The sequence below is a fragment of the Trematosphaeria pertusa genome (assembly GCF_010094035.1).
Source record: "Trematosphaeria pertusa strain CBS 122368 unplaced genomic scaffold BU26scaffold_20, whole genome shotgun sequence".
In the NCBI taxonomy this organism is placed as follows: Eukaryota; Fungi; Ascomycota; class Dothideomycetes; order Pleosporales; family Trematosphaeriaceae; genus Trematosphaeria; species Trematosphaeria pertusa.
The window spans coordinates 618034-636747 of NW_022987231.1; the positions used below are offsets into that span (position 1 = coordinate 618034).

General features: G+C 53.6%; 10 protein-coding genes across 10 annotated transcripts; 5 read left to right on the forward strand and 5 right to left on the reverse strand.

Moving 5' to 3' along the window:
• The first annotated feature begins 60 nt into the window (after nt 1-60).
• Nucleotides 61-1752, forward strand: BU26DRAFT_524537 (galactose-1-phosphate uridylyltransferas-like protein). Its single transcript, XM_033830310.1, has 4 exons — nt 61-255; nt 308-359; nt 420-1197; nt 1251-1752. Exons 1-4 carry the CDS (start codon nt 155-157, stop codon nt 1535-1537), a joined length of 1218 nt encoding a protein of 405 aa, XP_033677423.1. The 5' UTR covers nt 61-154; the 3' UTR covers nt 1538-1752.
• Nucleotides 1753-1997: 245 nt separating this feature from the next.
• On the forward strand, nt 1998-2810 carry BU26DRAFT_610267 (ergosterol biosynthesis protein-like protein; the record flags this gene model as incomplete). The annotated part of the gene is made up of 2 exons (XM_033835984.1): nt 1998-2063; nt 2154-2810. 2 exons carry the CDS (start codon nt 1998-2000, stop codon nt 2637-2639), a joined length of 552 nt encoding a protein of 183 aa, XP_033677424.1. The 3' UTR covers nt 2640-2810.
• Nucleotides 2811-2826: 16 nt separating this feature from the next.
• On the reverse strand, nt 2827-3917 carry BU26DRAFT_524540 (uncharacterized protein). Its single transcript, XM_033830311.1, has 4 exons — nt 3889-3917; nt 3807-3837; nt 3540-3744; nt 2827-3436 (listed from the first exon to the last, which is right to left on the reverse strand). The coding sequence occupies exons 1-4, from the start codon at nt 3903-3905 to the stop codon at nt 3210-3212; spliced, it is 480 nt and encodes a 159-aa protein (XP_033677425.1). The 5' UTR covers nt 3906-3917; the 3' UTR covers nt 2827-3209.
• Nucleotides 3918-4083: 166 nt separating this feature from the next.
• On the forward strand, nt 4084-5642 carry BU26DRAFT_494968 (NAD(P)-binding protein). The gene is made up of 2 exons (XM_033826203.1): nt 4084-4479; nt 4535-5642. The coding sequence occupies exons 1-2, from the start codon at nt 4312-4314 to the stop codon at nt 5393-5395; spliced, it is 1029 nt and encodes a 342-aa protein (XP_033677426.1). The 5' UTR covers nt 4084-4311; the 3' UTR covers nt 5396-5642.
• Nucleotides 5643-6740: 1098 nt separating this feature from the next.
• BU26DRAFT_438792 (uncharacterized protein) lies at nt 6741-8761 on the reverse strand (the record flags this gene model as incomplete). Its single annotated transcript, XM_033824308.1, has 5 exons — nt 6741-7368; nt 7656-7909; nt 8062-8303; nt 8467-8617; nt 8675-8761. 5 exons carry the CDS (start codon nt 8759-8761, stop codon nt 6741-6743), a joined length of 1362 nt encoding a protein of 453 aa, XP_033677427.1.
• Nucleotides 8762-9361: 600 nt separating this feature from the next.
• BU26DRAFT_161059 (uncharacterized protein) lies at nt 9362-10532 on the forward strand. The gene is made up of 3 exons (XM_033820128.1): nt 9362-9475; nt 9542-9693; nt 9748-10532. Coding segments are annotated over exons 1-3 (849 nt in total). The 5' UTR covers nt 9362-9473; the 3' UTR covers nt 10443-10532.
• Nucleotides 10533-10915: 383 nt separating this feature from the next.
• BU26DRAFT_161056 (uncharacterized protein) lies at nt 10916-11436 on the reverse strand. The gene has a single exon (XM_033820127.1). It carries the CDS (start codon nt 11338-11340, stop codon nt 11005-11007), a length of 336 nt encoding a protein of 111 aa, XP_033677429.1. The 5' UTR covers nt 11341-11436; the 3' UTR covers nt 10916-11004.
• A 717-nt stretch (nt 11437-12153) lies between these two features.
• BU26DRAFT_494972 (uncharacterized protein) lies at nt 12154-13350 on the reverse strand. The gene is made up of 2 exons (XM_033826204.1): nt 12688-13350; nt 12154-12636 (listed from the first exon to the last, which is right to left on the reverse strand). Exons 1-2 carry the CDS (start codon nt 13310-13312, stop codon nt 12404-12406), a joined length of 858 nt encoding a protein of 285 aa, XP_033677430.1. The 5' UTR covers nt 13313-13350; the 3' UTR covers nt 12154-12403.
• Nucleotides 13351-13814: 464 nt separating this feature from the next.
• BU26DRAFT_438749 (uncharacterized protein) lies at nt 13815-14835 on the forward strand (the record flags this gene model as incomplete). Its single annotated transcript, XM_033824304.1, has 3 exons — nt 13815-14018; nt 14066-14263; nt 14317-14835. 3 exons carry the CDS (start codon nt 13815-13817, stop codon nt 14833-14835), a joined length of 921 nt encoding a protein of 306 aa, XP_033677431.1.
• Nucleotides 14836-16278: 1443 nt separating this feature from the next.
• Nucleotides 16279-17121, reverse strand: BU26DRAFT_402816 (uncharacterized protein; the record flags this gene model as incomplete). Its single annotated transcript, XM_033822821.1, has 1 exon — nt 16279-17121. A coding segment is annotated over one exon (843 nt), but the record flags the coding sequence as incomplete, so codon positions are not given.
• Nucleotides 17122-18714: the final 1593 nt, after the last annotated feature.

An 18714-nucleotide genomic window follows, 5' to 3' on the forward strand; every position in this document is an offset into this window, starting at 1 on the left:
GCCGCAGGGTCGCAGTTGCATCAGTCAGGGCATTCACAATTCACTATATTTGAAATGGACCTTTACGCAAGTGCTGTGGGAGTCTTCTCTACTGCCACATTAAATATTCCCGTGCACCCTCGCTGCGGCTTGCATTGGCGACCTCTTGTCCACCATGGCCGAGCCAATCTTGAACGACATCTCCCACCGGCGCTTCAACCTGCTGCGCGGAAGCTGGGTGCTTGTTTCGCCGCATCGCAACAAGCGGCCGTGGCAGTAAGTCTGATTGAAACCGTGAGCCCAGATTGAGACGCTGATGATTTTCCAGAGGCCTCAAAGAATCTCCGTCCAAAACTACTCTGCCAGAATATGACCCAGAGGTACGCTTCCAAGTTCACGTACTACCCCACCATTTCATCATCAATTCTCACACGTGACAGTGCTATCTATGTCCTGGAAACACGCGCGCGAACGGCCGGAAGAACCCCAAGTTCAACAAGACCTTCCTCTTCGTGAACGACTACAGCGCGGTCAAGGAAGACCAGGAAGAGTACCACCCAGAGCGCAAACCAGGATCGCTAGCCACACGACTACTCAAAGCAGAATCAGTCACCGGGAAATGCTACGTCATTTGCTTTTCGCCGTCTCATCACCTCACCCTCGCGGACATGACCCCCGGAGAAATTATGCCCGTCATCCAGACTTGGACAAGTCTCTACACGGCACATCTAAGTCCGAAATCGCCTCTCGCAAGGGTCGCTGAAGCTACGTCAATACCCCCGGCATCTGAAGGGGATCCAATGAAACCTAATGCCCAATACCGTTACATGCAGATCTTCGAGAACAAGGGCACTACCATGGGATGCTCAAACCCACATCCCCACGGCCAGGTGTGGACAACTACATCACTTCCTGAAGAGCCAACAGCGGAACTAGAGCAATTGAGCAAGTACCGCCGGGAGAATGGCGGGTCTCATCTTTTGGTGGACTACGCCGAACTGGAGTCAAAAGAGAAGGACAGAACCGTCTTCGAGAACGAGTCGTTTTGGGCAGGCGTGCCTTACTGGGCGGTGTGGCCGTTTGAGGTTATGATCGTAAGCAGGCACCACAAACGGGCGCTGGTGGACTTCAACGACAAGGATCGCCTAGACCTAGCGGAATGTCTATCAGAAATCACGCGGCGGTACGACAACCTGTTCCAGACGCAGTTTCCCTACAGTAGGTTCACCGTTTGCACATGTTACCGACATACCCGCTGACGTACGATGTAGGTATGGGTCTCCATCAAGCACCACTAGAGGGATCAGACGAGGAGATCGAGTCAAGCCATTTCCACGTCCACTTTTTCCCTCCGCTACTACGCAGTGCGACCGTCCGGAAGTTCCAGGTCGGATACGAAATGCTGGCTGAGCCGCAACGAGACATCACTCCTGAGCAGGCTGCGGAACGCTTGAGGGCCTGCGGTGGCGTCCTTTATCGCAAGAAGTTGGACGGTGTCATGACAAATGGCGTCCATGGAGAGCAAAGCGAGGCCGGAGGTGTGCAGCAAGGACAGTAGCCGGGAGGTGATAGGACCGAGACATGGAGTCGATATCTTCTTGCATGTTTAAGCTGTCCATTTCGGTGTACATATAGATCGCATGGGACCTTAGGATACCTGGACTGGGAGTATTGCGCGTAAACTACACTGCATAGAGGAGGGTGAGGAAGGGAGTTGGGCAGCATTAGCATGGGGCGTAATGTTACTGGGCGCAATAGTCACTGCAATTCAACAAATTCAAAAAGCCGACGGTCTAGTCCGCGTACTTCTCTACATTCCAATTCTCTCTCATACCCGCTCGGTCCTCAATTTCAGAATCCTCAGTAAAAATTAATGCAGTTTTGAACCTGCGCAACGCTCACCACCATTCCCAGTCCTGCACAGACCACCGCCCATCAAGCTCACCCCTGCCCAAATTTCCCGAACACCAAAACAACCATCCCACCTACCTCCAAACCCGCACCCTCCAACCGCTCCAATGGCCACCGATCTAGCATCCTATCTCCCACCCTTCGAAGGGCTGCTGCCAAAATGGCTTCTCCTAGTATGTACATCTCCCCCAATCGCCAATTGCGTCTCAGCACCGACACAGCTTGAACATGGACCATACTAACGCAACCCCATTCACCCACAGGTCTCCATGATCTCAATCGCCAACTCCATCCAAGCCTACACAACTCTGCACTACACAGCACGCGTGTACAACCCCAACCCGGACACCTCGCAACCACCATCCAACATCCGCTCCTCCTCGCCCTCCGCTAAACCGCCCTCCGCTAAACCGCCCTCCGCCGACTCATCAACCTCCAAAACCCCTCCTGCAGACGCAATCACCGCCCCCGAGATCCCCTCCCAAGTAACCCCGCTCAGCGCCCGCAAATTCGGCACCTGGACGTTCCTCACCGCCATCGTGCGCCTCTACGCCGCCTACCACATCACTGACAAAGCGGTGTATGAGCTGGGCATGTGGACATACGGCATCGCGTGGGCGCACTTCATGAGCGAGTGGTGGGTGTTTGGCACGACGCGGTGGGGGGCGCCGCTCGCGGGACCCGTTTTCGTGAGTACGGGGAGCTTAGTGTGGATGTGGGTGCAGAGGGAGTTTTATCTTGGGCAGTAGGACTGGGATAAGCGAGGAGGCCTGTGTAAATACCCGTTAGAGAGAAAGGGGCTTTTGTCTGTATGGACTTCTACTAGGAGAGGAATGAAATGAGGACTATCTAGTCGCTGTTTAGAGGCCGGATTGTAATCGTAATGCGTATTAGCAAGGCATCACAATGAATGTCAATGCATGGCCTGCTCAATTGCTACTGTTGAAAGACGAAGTTAAAGTCATGTCAGGGATGACCCGGCGATGCTGCATGAGGTACATTTGGCTATGGGTGACGGCAGGTTGGGTTCAAGGACCTGATCGAAGACTTCCCGCCCAGTTTGACCCTAAATTTAAAGGTCCAGCGTCATGTATAAGCGCGACACCATGCACCACACTCGACAGAGCCCATTACTTTTTGACCGCCTCAGCAGTGCTTTTTGCCAGCCGAGGGCTTTCATTGCTCATAGACTGAAGAAACATACACAGCCCGTAGGACTCCGAATCCTAGTCCCAAATGCAGAGTGTGACCTGTCGAAACCTCATCCCCAACCACCATTCCTCCTGGCCTCCATAGCCTCTCATTTCCAAATCACCCGCTTAGAACTTAGAGAACTGCTTGACAGCCTTGCCGGTTCGGGGAAGCACGCGGAGGACGTTGAATCGAACGGTCTTGGAGAGCGGTCGGCACTGGCCAACAACGACCGTGTCACCGGGCTCGACACGGAAGGCGGGGGAGACGTGAGCAGCGAGGTTCTTGTGGCGCTTCTCGTAACGCGCATACTTGGGGATGAAGTGGAGGTACTCGCGGCGGATAATGAGGGTTCCTGGATCCATTAGTATCGCTGCCAAGCCATATCTCGATTTCCCGTATCGCTATTCTAGAAGGCCAGAATATGTCGATATGGATTGTATGTAGGTCTGACGTACGGTGCATCTTAGTGGAGACGACAGTTCCGGTGAGAATACGGCCGCGAATCGACACCATTCCCGTGAAGGGGCACTTCTTGTCAATGTACGAGCCCTCGATGGCCGTCTTGGGCGTGCGGAAGCCCAGACCGACCTCCTTGTACCATCGCCTGTTTCGCGTGTTCTTGCGCGGTCCGGTGGCCTTGTGGTTCAGGAAGATATGGGGCTATTGCAGATGTATCAGTATCGCGAAGTGTTTTGCGGCAAGGCGGGTGAGATTCGTAGTACCTGCTTCTGGAAAGCACGCTCCGACTGGACTCTGTTGTCTCAATTAGCCATAGACTTCGAATACGATTATTCTGCGACATACGTGAGCTCGGTAGCCATGATTGCGGTCGGGGATGTGTTGTCGTTCTGCTGGCGAAGGAACTTGAAGTTGCAGAATGTGTGGTGCTAAGCGAGTCGGCAGCCAGTTTTTCCGCCTCCGCGATATTCTGCCAAGCTTTCTAGCTTACTGATGTCTGATTGGCCGGCGCAATAATCGATTCGACAACAATTCCGCGAAGTCCGATTCATTACAAGCTGAAGCCCTCCGCCGGCTTGTTACATTATCAGAATTGCCAATCGAGAAGCCAAGGCCCCTTTTCGCCGGGTCGAGCACAGTGCGGCGCTGTCTCGGGGGTCTACAAAACTCGGGGCCAACAGCTCACCTCCGAGTTCAACATTTATTTCGAGCACGCATCTTTCCCTCCAACAGTCCGCATTCTGCCTTTTCCTCTCACCACAACTCATCATGGATGCAATCAAGAAAGTCACGGACTACCTCGGAGTCCAGTTCGAGTCCAATTCCTCCTTCATTCTCGTTTCCTCCGTTCTGCTCGCCGGCATCTTCACCATCGTCGCACCGATCTTTAGCTTCATCAGGGTCCTGTTCAGCTTATTCGTACTACCAGGCAAGCCCGTACGTCTCCTGCCCTCCTCTTCCCCAAGGTAATTCAATCGCTAACAGTATCTAGATCAGCAGCTTCGGGCCCCGCGGCTCCTGGGCTCTCATAACCGGCGCCAGCGACGGCATCGGCAAAGAATTTGCCCTCGCCCTTGCGAAGAAGGGCTACAACATCATCCTCATCTCGCGCACTCAATCCAAGCTCGATACCCTCGCCTCCGAAATCTCCTCCAAATATGGCCCGAAGATTAGCACCAAGACGCTCGCAATGGACTTCTCGCAGAACAAGGACTCCGACTACACTGCGCTGCGCAAGCTGGCCGATGGCCTCGATGTCAGCATCCTGGTGAACAACGTGGGATTGAGCCACAGCATCCCCGTGCCGTTTGTGGAAACACCAGCGCAGGAAATGAACGATATCATAATGATCAACTGCATGGCTACCCTCCGCGTAACCAAGCTCATCGCCCCCGGCATGATCTCCCGCAAGCGTGGCCTGATTCTCACCATGGCCTCCTTCGGCGGCTTCTTCCCTACACCCCTGCTCGCTACCTACTCTGGCAGCAAAGCTTTCCTCCAGCAGTGGTCGACCGCCCTCGGCTCCGAACTGCAGCCCCACGGCGTGCACGTGCAGTGCATCCAATCCCACCTCGTTACGACCGCCATGTCCAAGATCCGCAAGACATCAGCGCTGGTACCAAACCCACGCCAGTTCGTGCAGGCTGTGCTGGGCAAGATTGGGAGGAGCGGTGGTGCGCAGAACGTCGCATTTACAAGTACCCCGTACTGGAGCCATGGGCTTATGCAGTGGTTCTTGTCAAGGTTCTTGGGCGAGAGGTCGCAAATCGTTGTCAAAATCAACAGGGGTATGCATGAAGATATCAGGAAGCGTGCGTTGAGGAAAGCGGCTAGGGATGCGAAGAACCAGTAGAGCGAATACAACGAGGTATGGAGTCGGTTGCGCAGCTAGAGTGTCGAGTTAGCGAATAGCTCGTTTATGAGGGACGAGCGTTCCTCAGTTGCAGAGAGCGAGCCGAGCTAACATGATCAAAGGATTATATAGACGTAATGAATAATTTGCCATGGATGCTTCTGCACAATTTGCATATTGGAGTTGTTAGTCACAAATGACCAGAGAAGCTCGAACTGGTCGCTCAATTAAGCTACTTCCACGTCCGAACACTCAGAACCCGTGAACACTCAGTTAAGATCAAGGGCCTGACATTCCTTAAGGGGCTGCATCCGTATAGAAATCTCAACAGCCTATGCCTATAACCATGACAGACTGCTCTGTCAAGCATTGAATGACACTACCCTCGACTATACAGCGACAGCCATATCTTCCTCCTCGCCAACATCCTCAAAGTGCTAGTCCAAGTACTTGGAATAGTAGTAGTCCTGTCCTTCCGGTGGCGTCTCTTGATCTCCAGCACCCGTTCCCTCCTCGTCAATTGAACGCATAGTCACCATCAAAGTCGCCTCCAAACTCATCTGCGTCTGTACCATGTCGCTCCCCTCGCTCCAGTTTCAAGTCAGGATCGTCACTATCGGGGATTTCGCCATCTTGCATGCGTTGGGAAGGATGCGCGTCGTTGGCATGGGTGCCTCCTCCTTCGGGTAAAGTGCCGTCCTCATCGTCCTGTCCGTCCTCCTCTGGCTGATCCGGTGCGTCTTCGGCGTGTTGGAGGATCTTTGCGAATACATTAGGGGGCATGTCACACTTCACGTTCCGGTCCCTACACTCTCCGCAGTGGGTGCCCAGTGCGCGACCCACGTCCTTCAGTCCAGGATGATACAGCATACAAGTGGTTCCCCGCTTGCGGCAGTTGGGGCAGCTCTCTGGAGCTATCACGCCGTACTTTCCTTGGATCAGCTTCGCGTGGGCGATTCGGGCTCGAACGGTAGGGTGCGATCTCGTCTGCAAGGATTAGCATGTGCGTTAAAGTATGATACAGCCCGGGAGAGACGAAGATCGGTGCTTGAGTGATCCTATATAGCTAATCTTGTAGACTCCCAATTGATGGAGACATGGTGGGCACATGCGACGACGTGTGAAGGATCTACTCACCCACTGACGGCTCTCGCGGTGACCGAAAGAGCCAGAGGGAGCGTTTATGCTCGCTGCAGCCTCGAAATCGGCGGTGTATTCCGACTGGGGTGGGGGTAGTGGGAGGATAATTCGCGTCTTAGCAAGCACAGCTTCCAAAATTTGCGCGTGCACTAGAGACATTATATTAGCCTGTGGGGAACGCGCCCTGGAGTACTTCAACAACGTTTTACGTACCGGAATCTGGGTGAGCACTGCGAATATGGCGGCGGAAGTGGTCACCACGAGTATAGCCTCCCGCTGCCCGGCTTGTACACTCTTCCACCGGGCAAATGAAGGTGCGTTCTCCGCCACCCGCGCGCTGAGATCCCGACGCGAACTCGCTCACGGATCGCTCCTTGTTGGGTACGCTGACGCGACTTCCCTCTTCAAGGCGTGCCGAGTCGACTTCAGGGTGTGCATGCTCGACGTGCCGCACAAAATTGGGTCGACAGTTGAAGCCCTCTGACCGCCGTGGGCAGGTAACCACTGGACAATAGAACATAATTTTGGCTTTCTCAATGGTACTGCTGAGCCGGGGCATTTTAGCGGGAGGAGCTTCCGGAAGTGCGCTCGAAAGTCGTTTCTTTGAGTTACGATGACCGCGGCCACCCATGGTGCAAGTATTACTATGGAGGCGACATTCGCCGCAGGCTCCCGGTGCAGCCCTGGCTGCCTTCAGATCCGGATGGTATATGCGGCATTCGCGTCCTTCTTTCTGGCAGCGGTCGCATGTGACAATCGATGGAGTACCGTATATCCCTTTGATGAGGCGAGCATGCGCTACTTTATACTGGTATGCCTTTTTGATGTCGTCCCTACAAGTGGAGGTAAGGTTAGCGATGACTCTCAACCAATGGTCACCCTGCGTTTGGGAAAGTCACCCTGGAGGGCTTCACCAGGTTATCTATGACTGCGGGGAATGAAGCAAGAATAGTCTGCGATGTGGAAGAGAATTGAGGAATCCTCAAGATTATACCATTTTTGGACTCCGTCACCCAGGATGGGAGCGCTGAACACCCACGAAGCGGAAGAAGAGAAATGTAGCCCGATATGCTTCGCCGGGGTATGCACAAACGGGGAACGGGTCTGACGGAGTACGTACCAGTTGTGCTTATGGCCATAGCTTCCGTGAGCTGCGTTTACAGTTATGCAAGCTTTGAAGTCTATCGCATGCTGGGTAGGGGTAGCGCTTAGCGGAAGCGGCGGGGACTTGAAGACGGGTGGTATTTGGGGCTGTACAGCGACCGCATCACCTTCTTCGTTTGACTCGGTCTCGGCTCCGTTATCGCTTGGGCTGAGAAGGAAGTGGGTTTCTCTAGATTCCTCTGACTCTGAATCTGATGACAGATCCTGTACCTACACAGGTAGCGGTACATTAGCAGATATCTTAAATCAAGAGGGAGTTAACTCTCTAGTATAGCTTAGGCCATCAAGTGCTGGAGATCTTCGGCAAGAGCTTTCCTCAGGTAAAAGCTAAGATAGGCTAGAGTATGACGTGGCCTACGTACCAGATGGCGCTTCCGCTTTTGTGGAATGGTCAAGGGCAACGGCATAGACTGCAATATTGGTCGCCCGCCGAGCGAAAAGCCAACTTCATCCATCATCGTCAAAGAGCTGGAATGGGTAGCTGGCCGAGAGGAAGTCCCCGTGTCGACCACAGTCGATGCTGCAGTGCTGACAGTTCGAGGCTGCGAACTGGTAAAGCTTCTAGCGCCAATCCTCTCAAAATGAGCGAACAGGTGGAGTTTGCCTAAAGGCAGGGGTACAAGGTCAGTGTGGCCTTCGAAGTGCGTAAGAGTACTTCATGTCTTAATCAACAGCTTGTGGTATCTGAAACGGCCTTCATGAGGGCACTTCAGAACATTTTGCGCATTGATGAGACCGATGAATTTAGCACCAGGAACCTTACGTACCTGTAGTGAGGCAGCCTTCGTCAAAGTAGGCTCCGTTATTCCAGAGTAAGGGGAGTGCCTTTCCTTCGCACACGCCGTCCTCTAAGTGGAAATGCACGGTCCATTGCTGCGGATCCTTGGACAAGATACTGTAGGTCAGCGATTCGAGTTGCTACAGCTGTTAGCACGAGCCTGATTTGATGCGAGGTATCCCCATTTTCATAAGTACCTTGTACGTTTGGGCGAGCTTTCCTGGGACCCAATCGCTTATGGCGTCGGTTCGGAACTCGCAAAGCAGAATAGTCGGCAGCGCCATGTTATGAAATCCCGCAATTGAAGAACTGCAACTCCGGAGGCTGGTCTGGGGCCCTATAGGGAGGGTAGCACCTCGAGGTGCCATCAATTGGTGACGGGAAACAAGGCGGAGGTTGCGTTGGGCAAGTCGCGATAGCTTCAAATTGGGGCAGTGCACGGACCTCGCTCTAGCCCGATTCGGATACACACCATCTTCCGCCCTTCAACATGAATGATCCAGAGCGGGAATAATCTTAAATGGCTCGGTGGCTCACCTTAAAGGAGAGCTATAGAAGTAGCCACTTCCTCGAGCTTCAACGTGATGAATGGGCGCCTTCGCCAAAAAGCGCGCTAAACGCGGTCACACGAAGCCACGTGCCGTCGATCAAGCATGTGGCGTGGATGTCTTGTAACATGCAGCGAGTCTTCTCTGTAGAATATTCGGTCATGATCTTGTGAGTCGATTCCGAAAAGGTTGCGGGAGGGCATCGGATGCTGAATTCAGACCTATGGGCTGAGACCATCCCAAGTGAATCAGGAGGCCGCCAGCGCTCGTGGAACTTGACCACTCATATCTGATGCATCAAGGCATCCGGCCACTGCCCCGCACAAGCCCCTAACCCACCGTTTCCGCGCCAACATACGAAGCCACAACCTCTCACTTCTCCAACATCTTCAAACACGCCCGCAACTCTCTTCTCCCACAACCCTGCGTCTCTCCCCCTACACCAGCCATGTAGGTACCTCAACCTCAATGTACTTCTCTATTTGAAGCTTCTGGCGCTAATGACAATTGATACAGGGCGCGCGGGCGTCAAACAAAAGCTGTTGACACCGTCGGCAGCAAGCGAACCGGTACGAAGCGGGACCGCTACAACGGCGACGAAGCTAAAGCGATAGCGAAACGCCCACGGCAGATGAAGGAATCCTTCCGATTTCTCGATCTACCAGGAGGTTAGTTTATTATTATTACCGCCAATCCTTCTAGAAACCCCCTAATAATTGTAGAGCTGCGGAATCGAATTTACCAATACGCGTTCGACATCTCCTACCGAAGCTTCCCCGCCAGCTCTTTCCGGAAGAAGCCCAAGCGCGGAGAATCGCCCTTGCCAGCCAACACACCCCAGCCGATCCCATACCTAAGCCTCACACAATCATGCACGCAGATCCGACGCGAGTTCCGACCATGGTGGATGGGCAGTCACAAGATACCGCTGTGCGCGCTCGATAACTATCTCTCCGCGTTCTTCCCCTCCCGATTGAAAGAGACCAAAGCGCACTTCGAAGCCAGCACCAACACGGCAGGCGAGCTGAGGATATTCCTTCGCCAGGACGACATGCGCGGTCGGGACCTGCTCCGTCTCGTGAAGCACAAGCTGAGGTTCCCGGATTACACCATCGTCTTCCAGCAGCTGGCCGCTGTGAGCGAAGTTCGGGCGCGCGGCTTGGAGCAGCTGGTGAACAACCAACATCCGACATGGAATCGCTGGATCCGGAGGAACGACGTAGTCAGTCAGATCCGAATCGGGTTGTCCAGTCAACACTCTGCCGGTGACACCATCACCGTCGTGATGAAGGAAAAGCACGCCTTGCCTTGGATGAAGCCAACTCTCAACCAGATCGTTCCGAACGACTTTCCTCCGAGCATTGGTCTGGACAAGGTCACCCACTGGCAGATCAGTTTCGCGGTTGACTATTCTTGAGCCGGATACTTAGAAACGTAGCGGGACGGGCGATCCGATCAATGTCTAGGTTATGTTTCTCCTCTTCTCTCTGCATCTTTGAATAGGCTCTCCGCCTGATCTGTCTTCTTTTCCACTCCTCCCGCGATCAGCAGGCATCTCCGATCAGGACCCCAGGTGCAGTGGGTGCATTTCTGCATATGGTACCATATTATCTTTTTTGGAATTGGAGAAACCGGGAAGAGGGTGTATTCCCGGGTGATTTGTTATTCTGCTCACTCGAAATCGATATCGAGCGACCTGAGCATGGTCATTCATCCCGAACGTCTCAGGTATTGGGGCAAAGTAGGGTCTCCATAACGGTAATCTCTACCTGGCTGAAATTTAAAAAGCTCCTCTCATGATCGTCGAACGCGCTCGACTACGAAGGGCGACAATTCGTGATGGACTGTATCCGCCGGCGTATCCCCAAGCGATATCTGGGACCTTGCGTTGGCAATGGCGGTAATGGGCGTCCGCGAGCCGTGCTCGTGGACAGAAATCTTTCCTTCGGAAACGGCGGCCTGAAGTCCTTGTTCATGGTTTACGCGGAATGCAAGAGGACTCGCAGCCGTTTTCTGCCGGAAATTGAGAGCGGTGCAAAGGGCCGAAGCTTAGTGAGGTGGCTGTAGTAGCGATTTGAGTAGGATTGGAAGCGCTTGAAGCGGGAGAAGATACTGAGAGTGAGGCTTCCGAATAGATGGACGGCTGTATGGGCGAGTGTACAGGCTGTGGGAGAAGTGAGATAGATATATGAAAATACTGAAACAGAATGTGTATGACCGGGATGCGCGTCGAAAGCGCTTGCTGATCGTAGTACAGTCAGCTGTAAGACCGCGATGCGGGTAAAGCGGGACCCATGATGTAAGTAAGAGAGCATTCCTCTACGATCTGTGTGGCGGGGCGAGGAAGGAGATTTCTGAGGAGAGAGCGGAGAGTCATTGAAGTGGGATATCGTGCCACAAGGAACAGAAGCTTCTGGTGAGTGGATATAGCGGAGTGAGCTGCGACGAGGTCAATGCCGTGTGGCCAAAACCGCGAACGAGCTACGAATGAGACATGAGAGGCAGTGAGGAGTATGGACTTCCTCGTCTTACTTCAGGAATAATGTTGAACCCCTCGAACATTACGGCGGCGCTCCACTTATTCTCTCTCTAGTCTGATCCCCAAGGTCAAATCAAGTACGCTCAAAGATAGCCCGATTCCCGCCTTTGCCGTCCGGATATCGGCTCGTTCGCAGTGACGTCCAAATGACAAAAAGTCTCGACGTCCAGACAAGGCGACTGTTCAATTTGGATATACGAGTGATGTTTCAGATCGTCTTGATCGTCCAGAGTCGCCTAGGAAGCGAAGACACTCACTTGGTACCCGACAATAGTCTTATAGGGCTGGGGAGGCTATAGCATGCTTATCTTGATATCTCTTGTGCAACACATCACGCCACAAGCCATGCTCTCATATGGCAAAACTGGAAAACGTATCGGATACACGGACCTCCAAGATTTCTGATAGATCGAAAAGAGGGGTTGAGCAGATGGTGGTTGCAAGCTTGAGATCTTGGCGAGGGTGATGCAGTGACCTCCTGAATCAACCCGGTAGACATTTGGCGCTAACTCGCTTGGGAACCCCTGCCATCCAACCTTCCTCCAACCTCGCCCCGTCCATCCAACTTCCCCATCAACGCCAGCACCCCTCATCGCGAACGGCAAAGCAACCCCACCAATTACGCGCTCCGTACTGCCGGCAGCCGTCTTGTCCCCTTCCATTCTCCATCCTTCGGCACTTTTACTGACGCGCGGCTGGCGCCGACGTCGTTCATTGGCAGTCGCGAACTTGCATATGCAGCTGCTGTTTCTGAAACCCATCATCTCCGAACGCGGCAAACGAATGACGTTGTTCATCATGCAAAGATTAACATTATTTTCAGGGACTATTGACGAGGGCTATGTTGATGTCTCAACGGCCGTGCTGACGGGCAGCGTTACAGGCGTTGCTGTCGAAGCTGATGGCGTTGTGGTTGTTGATCCTCCCCCGCTCTTCTTTTGCACCGTGGCCTGGACGACTTGTCCCGCAGTGTTAAAGATGATATCGACTAGGGACCCCAGTTGCTCGAAGGAGAACGTCTTCTGGATCAGCCCGTTGCCGAGTTGCTTCTCGTCTCCGACTTGCGTCATGTCTAGGCCCAGTTAGCAAATGATCTAGCCCTCAAGGAATTTCGGATACGTACTCTGCTTGTAGTTACCGACAATCGTTGACAGCGCACCCTCAGCTCCTCCCACCACTTCCTGGACGATGTTGCCAAGGTTGTCGACCAGGAAGTTTAGAGTCTTCCCACCCTGCGTGATAGATCCAAGGAGACCGTCAACCGCGCCAATCACCTCTCCGATCAGATTCGTTACGTTGCCGATCAGACTGAGCAGGAGCGGGTTGAGGTCGAGAGAATCGAAGACGCGCTCCACAATGTCCACGAGATGGCCGAGGCGCACGATGAGCTCCAGATTTGCGTCTACATCCGCAATCGTAACGTTGATCTTCTGGACTGATACTTGAACGCCTGCATTGACCTGTACGAGTCCGGCAACCTTCGCATTCAGGTTGATGTCGGCTTGTAGCTCCTCCACATCCAGCTCAATCCGGCCAACGTGCAGTTCCGGAACGTTCAGATATACATCTGGAGGTGTTGATGTGGTCTGAACATCTGGCGGAGTCGTCGTAGTTCCATTCCCAATCGGTGCTCTGGTTGTGCTTGGACTGGGCTGAGTCGTTGCAGCGGAAGTGGCAGTCTGTGCTAGAATTTGCGTCGCAAAGGACAGGACGAAAAGAAGCATGCGAAAAGAAAGGAGAGACGGCATGTTTGCGACTTTGGCGACGTAGCAACGAGAACGAAGGAGGAGGTCAAGGTAAAGTTTCGAGAAATCGCGTCCCTGCTAACTTTTAAACAGCGCCGTTGGCGAACATGCAAATCGCGTTTCCCATAACCTAATTTCGGGTAAAACCCCAAGTCTAGGCGAGGACAGGGGTGCAGGCAGGGCTGCCTCCATAGAAATTCCCAGGATCAATCACCTAGAATCCGGTATAGCGCGCAGAAAACCAGTTTTTCGAACGGCTAGAAGGCTTCGGATTGGTCTCCTTAATCTAATTCTTTTGGCCGCCAGATGTACGCGTTGGCGTGGTTCATGCATCCATGCTGGCACATCACGTTTACAAACCTTTTTGTCAACGGTAAGCCCCCGCAGCAAAGCACTCGACTGACAGCTCACGTCAAGTTCCCTTCTTTCCGCTTTTGACGCTGTCTTTTGTGGCTAATCGAGCTACGTCCGCTCTCTTTTTCTCAAGAAGCAACATACGTTCAAGATGTTGCACTCACTCTTCCCCTTCCTCACCTTGCTTCTCCTTCCACTTCTGGCTGCCTGCCAAAGCATTGGAGACAATGACGGCTACACAGGCTACAAGCTCGATATTCGAGAGGATGGCGACCCGCTTGCCGTGGTATATGAGACGGAAAATACGAACAACAACGTTTCCTCTTCAGTACCGGAACCCGACGTTTATCTGAATGTAAGGAATCCCTTCATCGTTTAGAATCAATCGCTTACAGTTATTAGGCTTCAGTGCACGTCGGCGAAATCAGCATCGACGTGCAAAACCTCACAGCGAAGATCAACCTAGATGCGCAGGTCCTCCAATTGCTCCAATTCAATGCGGGCGTAGACCTCTCAATCTCTAGGGTGCGGCTGCTCATTCAGAACGTCACCGCAAAGGTGGTTCTTGAAGCACGTCTAGCCAATCTAGTCCTCATGATCGTAAGTTCTTCCTCAAGAAACCTCATAAACCTTGCTAACGAGCCCTGCTACAGAACGACACCCTCTCCTCCATCGACCTCAACCCCATCATCGCCGAGCTCGGCAATGGCCTCGGCACCATCATCAACGACACGGGCAACCTAATCGGCGACGTCACCGGCTCCGACAGCAACGCCAAACGCAGCCTCGACCTCATGCAGTTCGAGCTCGAAAACAATATCCTCTATTCCGTCCATGACTTCAGCGGCAACAACAACAAGAACCGCATTCTCGCGCAGAATGGCGACATCGTGGAACAGCATCTCGACAATAGCGGTCGCGTTTCGAGCACCACAGTTGTGGGGAACTATGCAAAGGACATGCGGTTTAACGGATTTAACCAGACCGTGACGTACAAGGGCCAGGAGGTCATTGAGGAGGAGTATGTGTATGAGCCGTTTTTGGGCCTCATGGCTATTAGCGGTGTGTTTAAGAGTAAGACGACAGGCGCGGTGGTGGGGACGCAGTTGATTGCTGAGGCGAGGGGTGGCGGAAGCGCGACGATTGCCGCGAGCGAGGAGTTGAGGGCATGATGATGCGCTCGCTCATAGAGAAGCAGTAATACCAGCTATCATGAATGAGCGATAATGTTCCAGCAGAGCATCTTTCCAAACCCCATCTGCTTAACGATTAAAGCGCATGCACGCGTCCACCCGTCAATCAGCGGGAGATGAACGCAAGTCCCATCGCTCGAAGCCCCCTGTTCCTGGTCTTGAAACACGCCCCAATTTTAACGCCGATCGGTTCTCGATGCTTTGATCGGCGATACATACGAGGATCGCTTCGGATATAGCGTTAATGCGTGGTATGGTTTTGCGCGTTTTAGGATGTCATGCGAATTTGGGTTTGCGATATGGATAATGATGGGATTGATGAGGTGGGGTTTGTTTGCCTAAGGCGGATGCGGATGTGGATGTGGGCTGACGGGGTTTAGGGGGCTGAGGAGAGGAGAGTGAGGAGTGTGGGAGGGGGATAGACACGGTGCGTATGTGAGGGAAAAGGGAGGATGTAGTGAAGATGAGGGAGAGAAAGAAGGGGTCTCTGGCTGCAGCGGACCAGCCGCGCTCAGAACGCAACTACGTCAACACCACAACACCTCTACTCTATTCCTCGGCTAAAATCCTCTAACGCGACACCTTCTAGACTCATCACTATGCCTCGCTATACCTACGAAGTCATCGTGCCATCGCACCATCTCCCGCGCAGAAACCCGGCTCTCCTCGCCATGCTCGCGCGCAGCCGCACCTGCATCTCGATGTAGCGCTAGGGGACCTGGCGCAGCGCGGGCGTCTTGTGCGGCAAAGGTTGTGCTGGAGAAGGGCCTCGTTGACGCGGGCGGACTTAGAGCGGGTGGCGGGGAAGACGTCGTCGAAGCGGGATATGTAAGTGTGGTGGGAACTTGTAGGGAGTGGCGCGCAGCACGCTGCGCTGCTCAGATGCAGAAGAAAAGTGGGTTTCGACGAGAGAGGGACATGAGGAGACTGGATGAGACCTGGAGAGGAAGGAGGATCGGGTGTGGTGGAGGGAGTACGAGGAGATGTGAATCCCTGTTCATGTTAATGGGTGGAGAGGACGGACAAGAGGAAGGATAGGGAGAGTATATGTTCATGGAGGCTGGAGGGTTGTTTGATACTATGGTATTGTGCGAATAAGCTTGAGATAAGTCCTATGCTACCGTCTACTTGTAAGAGGAGAACAACAGGCACTGAAGAGTAGGAAATATGCTAGTTCGGCCTCAATGAAAAGAAAATGCTGAATGCAGGAGAAAGGGAAACCACAGTGAGGGAAAAAAAAATACGCCGAAGGCCCTCAGGCCGGCAAATGCAAGACCAAACTCCATCGCCGCAAGATATGCTAAACCCTTGAGGACGAGATACCCAACCTCAAACCACAAGACCAATACTATTCTCCGCCATAACAGCCACCTGCAAGCCAATCAACCTCTCCACACCAGCATTCTCCCTCTTCCCCTCCAGCAGTTTGCGCCCCAGCGCGCGCCTCCACGTGAGCACAACCGCATTCCAGTACCGCGCCGGATCCTCCGCGGCGTGCTTGCAATGCGCGCTCTTCTCGAAACACACATCCATAACCGGGACACCGCTCTGCGCCGCCGCTAGCATGTGCTCCTGGACATCCTGCCATGCGATAAGATCATCAGCCCGGGAATAGAGATAGCACCGCGGAGCGCGCTGGTCCCAGGACGTGGCGTCATTTACTCTGCGACGAGTGCGCGCGATCAGGTTGTTCTCGAAGCCTTTGAACACGCCGTAGGTGAAATATACGAGGCCGAGAATGACGCCGCACAACACGACGCCGGTCGCTTTGAGGAACGGATTGGGTGGTAAGGCCTTCTGGAATGCGGTCAGGAGGCGCCGGTAGTGCGGATGGCCGGGTGTACTGTCTAATGCGAGAGCTGTGCATGGAAGCCGAGTCCCGGTGACGTGGGAGTATTCTTCCGCAAACTCTACGGCTTTATTGGACCCGCCTTCCGAGAAGGCGTGGATGAGGATACTTGAGTGGTCTTCGTATTCCTGTACGCGTTCGACGGCAGGTTTGAGCAGCGCCTGCTTTCGTGCTGACGGCCGGCACCAGAAGTCTCGCGAGGAGGTCGTGATGACGAGGATGCGTGTTGTCGGGAAGAGCGTCTGGTAGATCTGCGTGTACTTGGCGATGTGGCGGCCGTGGGCCCCGGTCCAGGAGAAGAGGATGATGAGGGAGGGGGCGTCGAGGGGGAGTTTGCCTGATAGTGGGTCGAGAGGGAGGGAGGGAATGTACTCCCACGTCATTGGGGCGACTTGTGAAAAGCCTGGAATGGCGTCGCGGCGAGCCTTGGGCAAAGACATGATGCGAAGTTGTGAGATGACGACAAGTTGAAGAGGTGCGAGTGCAGTGAAGAGTGATAGAGACCAACCGGCTTGAACGGATGTGAGAGGCGTAGTGGTGCTGCTATCTCCCTCTCTGCGAGATGAGTTTTCCCTAGATATCTATACTTACTCCCCGAAACATTCCATGTATATGCGCGGCACTCCGAAGGATGCACGTGCGAGGCGTGGGGGAATAGGTAAGCTAAGCTTAGTTTATGTTCCACGAGCTGAGCCTCTAAGAAGCCGATCCATACATTCCCATATGCCAGAATGAATCACCACATACCGATCGCGTTCTGGGAGTCTCATCAAGGCTGGTCTATCCATTTTCCATCGGCCAGTCTTGCTGAGTGCACTCCATTTCGTCTCTTGCTTCCGAAAGCAGCCGAAATGTCGATAAACCAACCATAATTCCAAATTGCCTGGCCAAGACACGCTTTCTTTCAATCGTAAATAATAAGCCTCGTGCAATCTATTCATTACCCAGCGAGAAGCCTCGTTGCGCAGGCACACGCTCCGAAACAATATCTAAACGGGAATGGCGCTAAGCCACGATTGCTTGTCTAGACGGCCATTTTGTACCAGGTCGCTGGGTACGGAGCGTAGAAATTTGGGACTGTGTATTTTTGTCGTGATGCCGCCCGGCCAAGAGTGGGTTGTTTCGAGGATGTAGCGAATGGTTTCACTCCGAATATAGGATCGTACACAGTCTGCACTCTTGAATTAGTAAATGCCACCCCTTCTGACCTTGTGAGAAAATATTCGTGATACGAAGGAAGGTCATGGGGGGTTGGGAACGGATTCCTTCGGTGTCCAACGCTCTGTGCTCACATCAACAATGTTCTCGTAGTTGCACTGGACAGGGGTTATGATTTCTAATGTGCATCGCGTTGGTTCAATGTGGGCACAACAGCGACGTGAGCCTTGGTACGAAGCGTTGGAATTACGATGCAGTCGTAGCCCCCGAGACACGGTGAGAGTTGCAGATAGGAGTAGTCTAGCACCTATACTCAGCTCTTGACGTGTAGATGGGAGGAAGCAACCGTAGATCTGAGGGCCAAAATTAGGGTATCCGCCTCGCGCTCCTGCCGATCCGGGAATTTTGCTATGCCTGTTGGGGTAAGCGCGCGCCGCGATTGGCCAGTCGGCTTCCAGGCTGGCTGAGATATGCACCACGTCAGATCAGCTACACCATCGCCCTTTGCCCACTTTTCTACACTGCGTGCTGCAACTCTTCGCGGCTCACTCGCCAGATAAGGTGAGCCGGTGGAATAAAAGTGTACCGAGTTCCGACGGTGCGGTTTGCGGATTCGATCGTACTACCCGGACCAGGATGTTGCGATGCGAGGATTCCACGCTTGCCCAGGTGGGTGATAGGAGCCACGACCCGGGCCACAAAAAATACATCATGGAAGGTGCCAACGCAAGGGTGTCTTGGGTAGACGGTCGTCTTGATAGTGAATGGAAAGCGTGTGGGATATCCGCTGCTGAGCGTGCGGCGAAGCCGTAGGCCGGCGTTGCACTGTCCCACCCTGAGCCATTATTGTA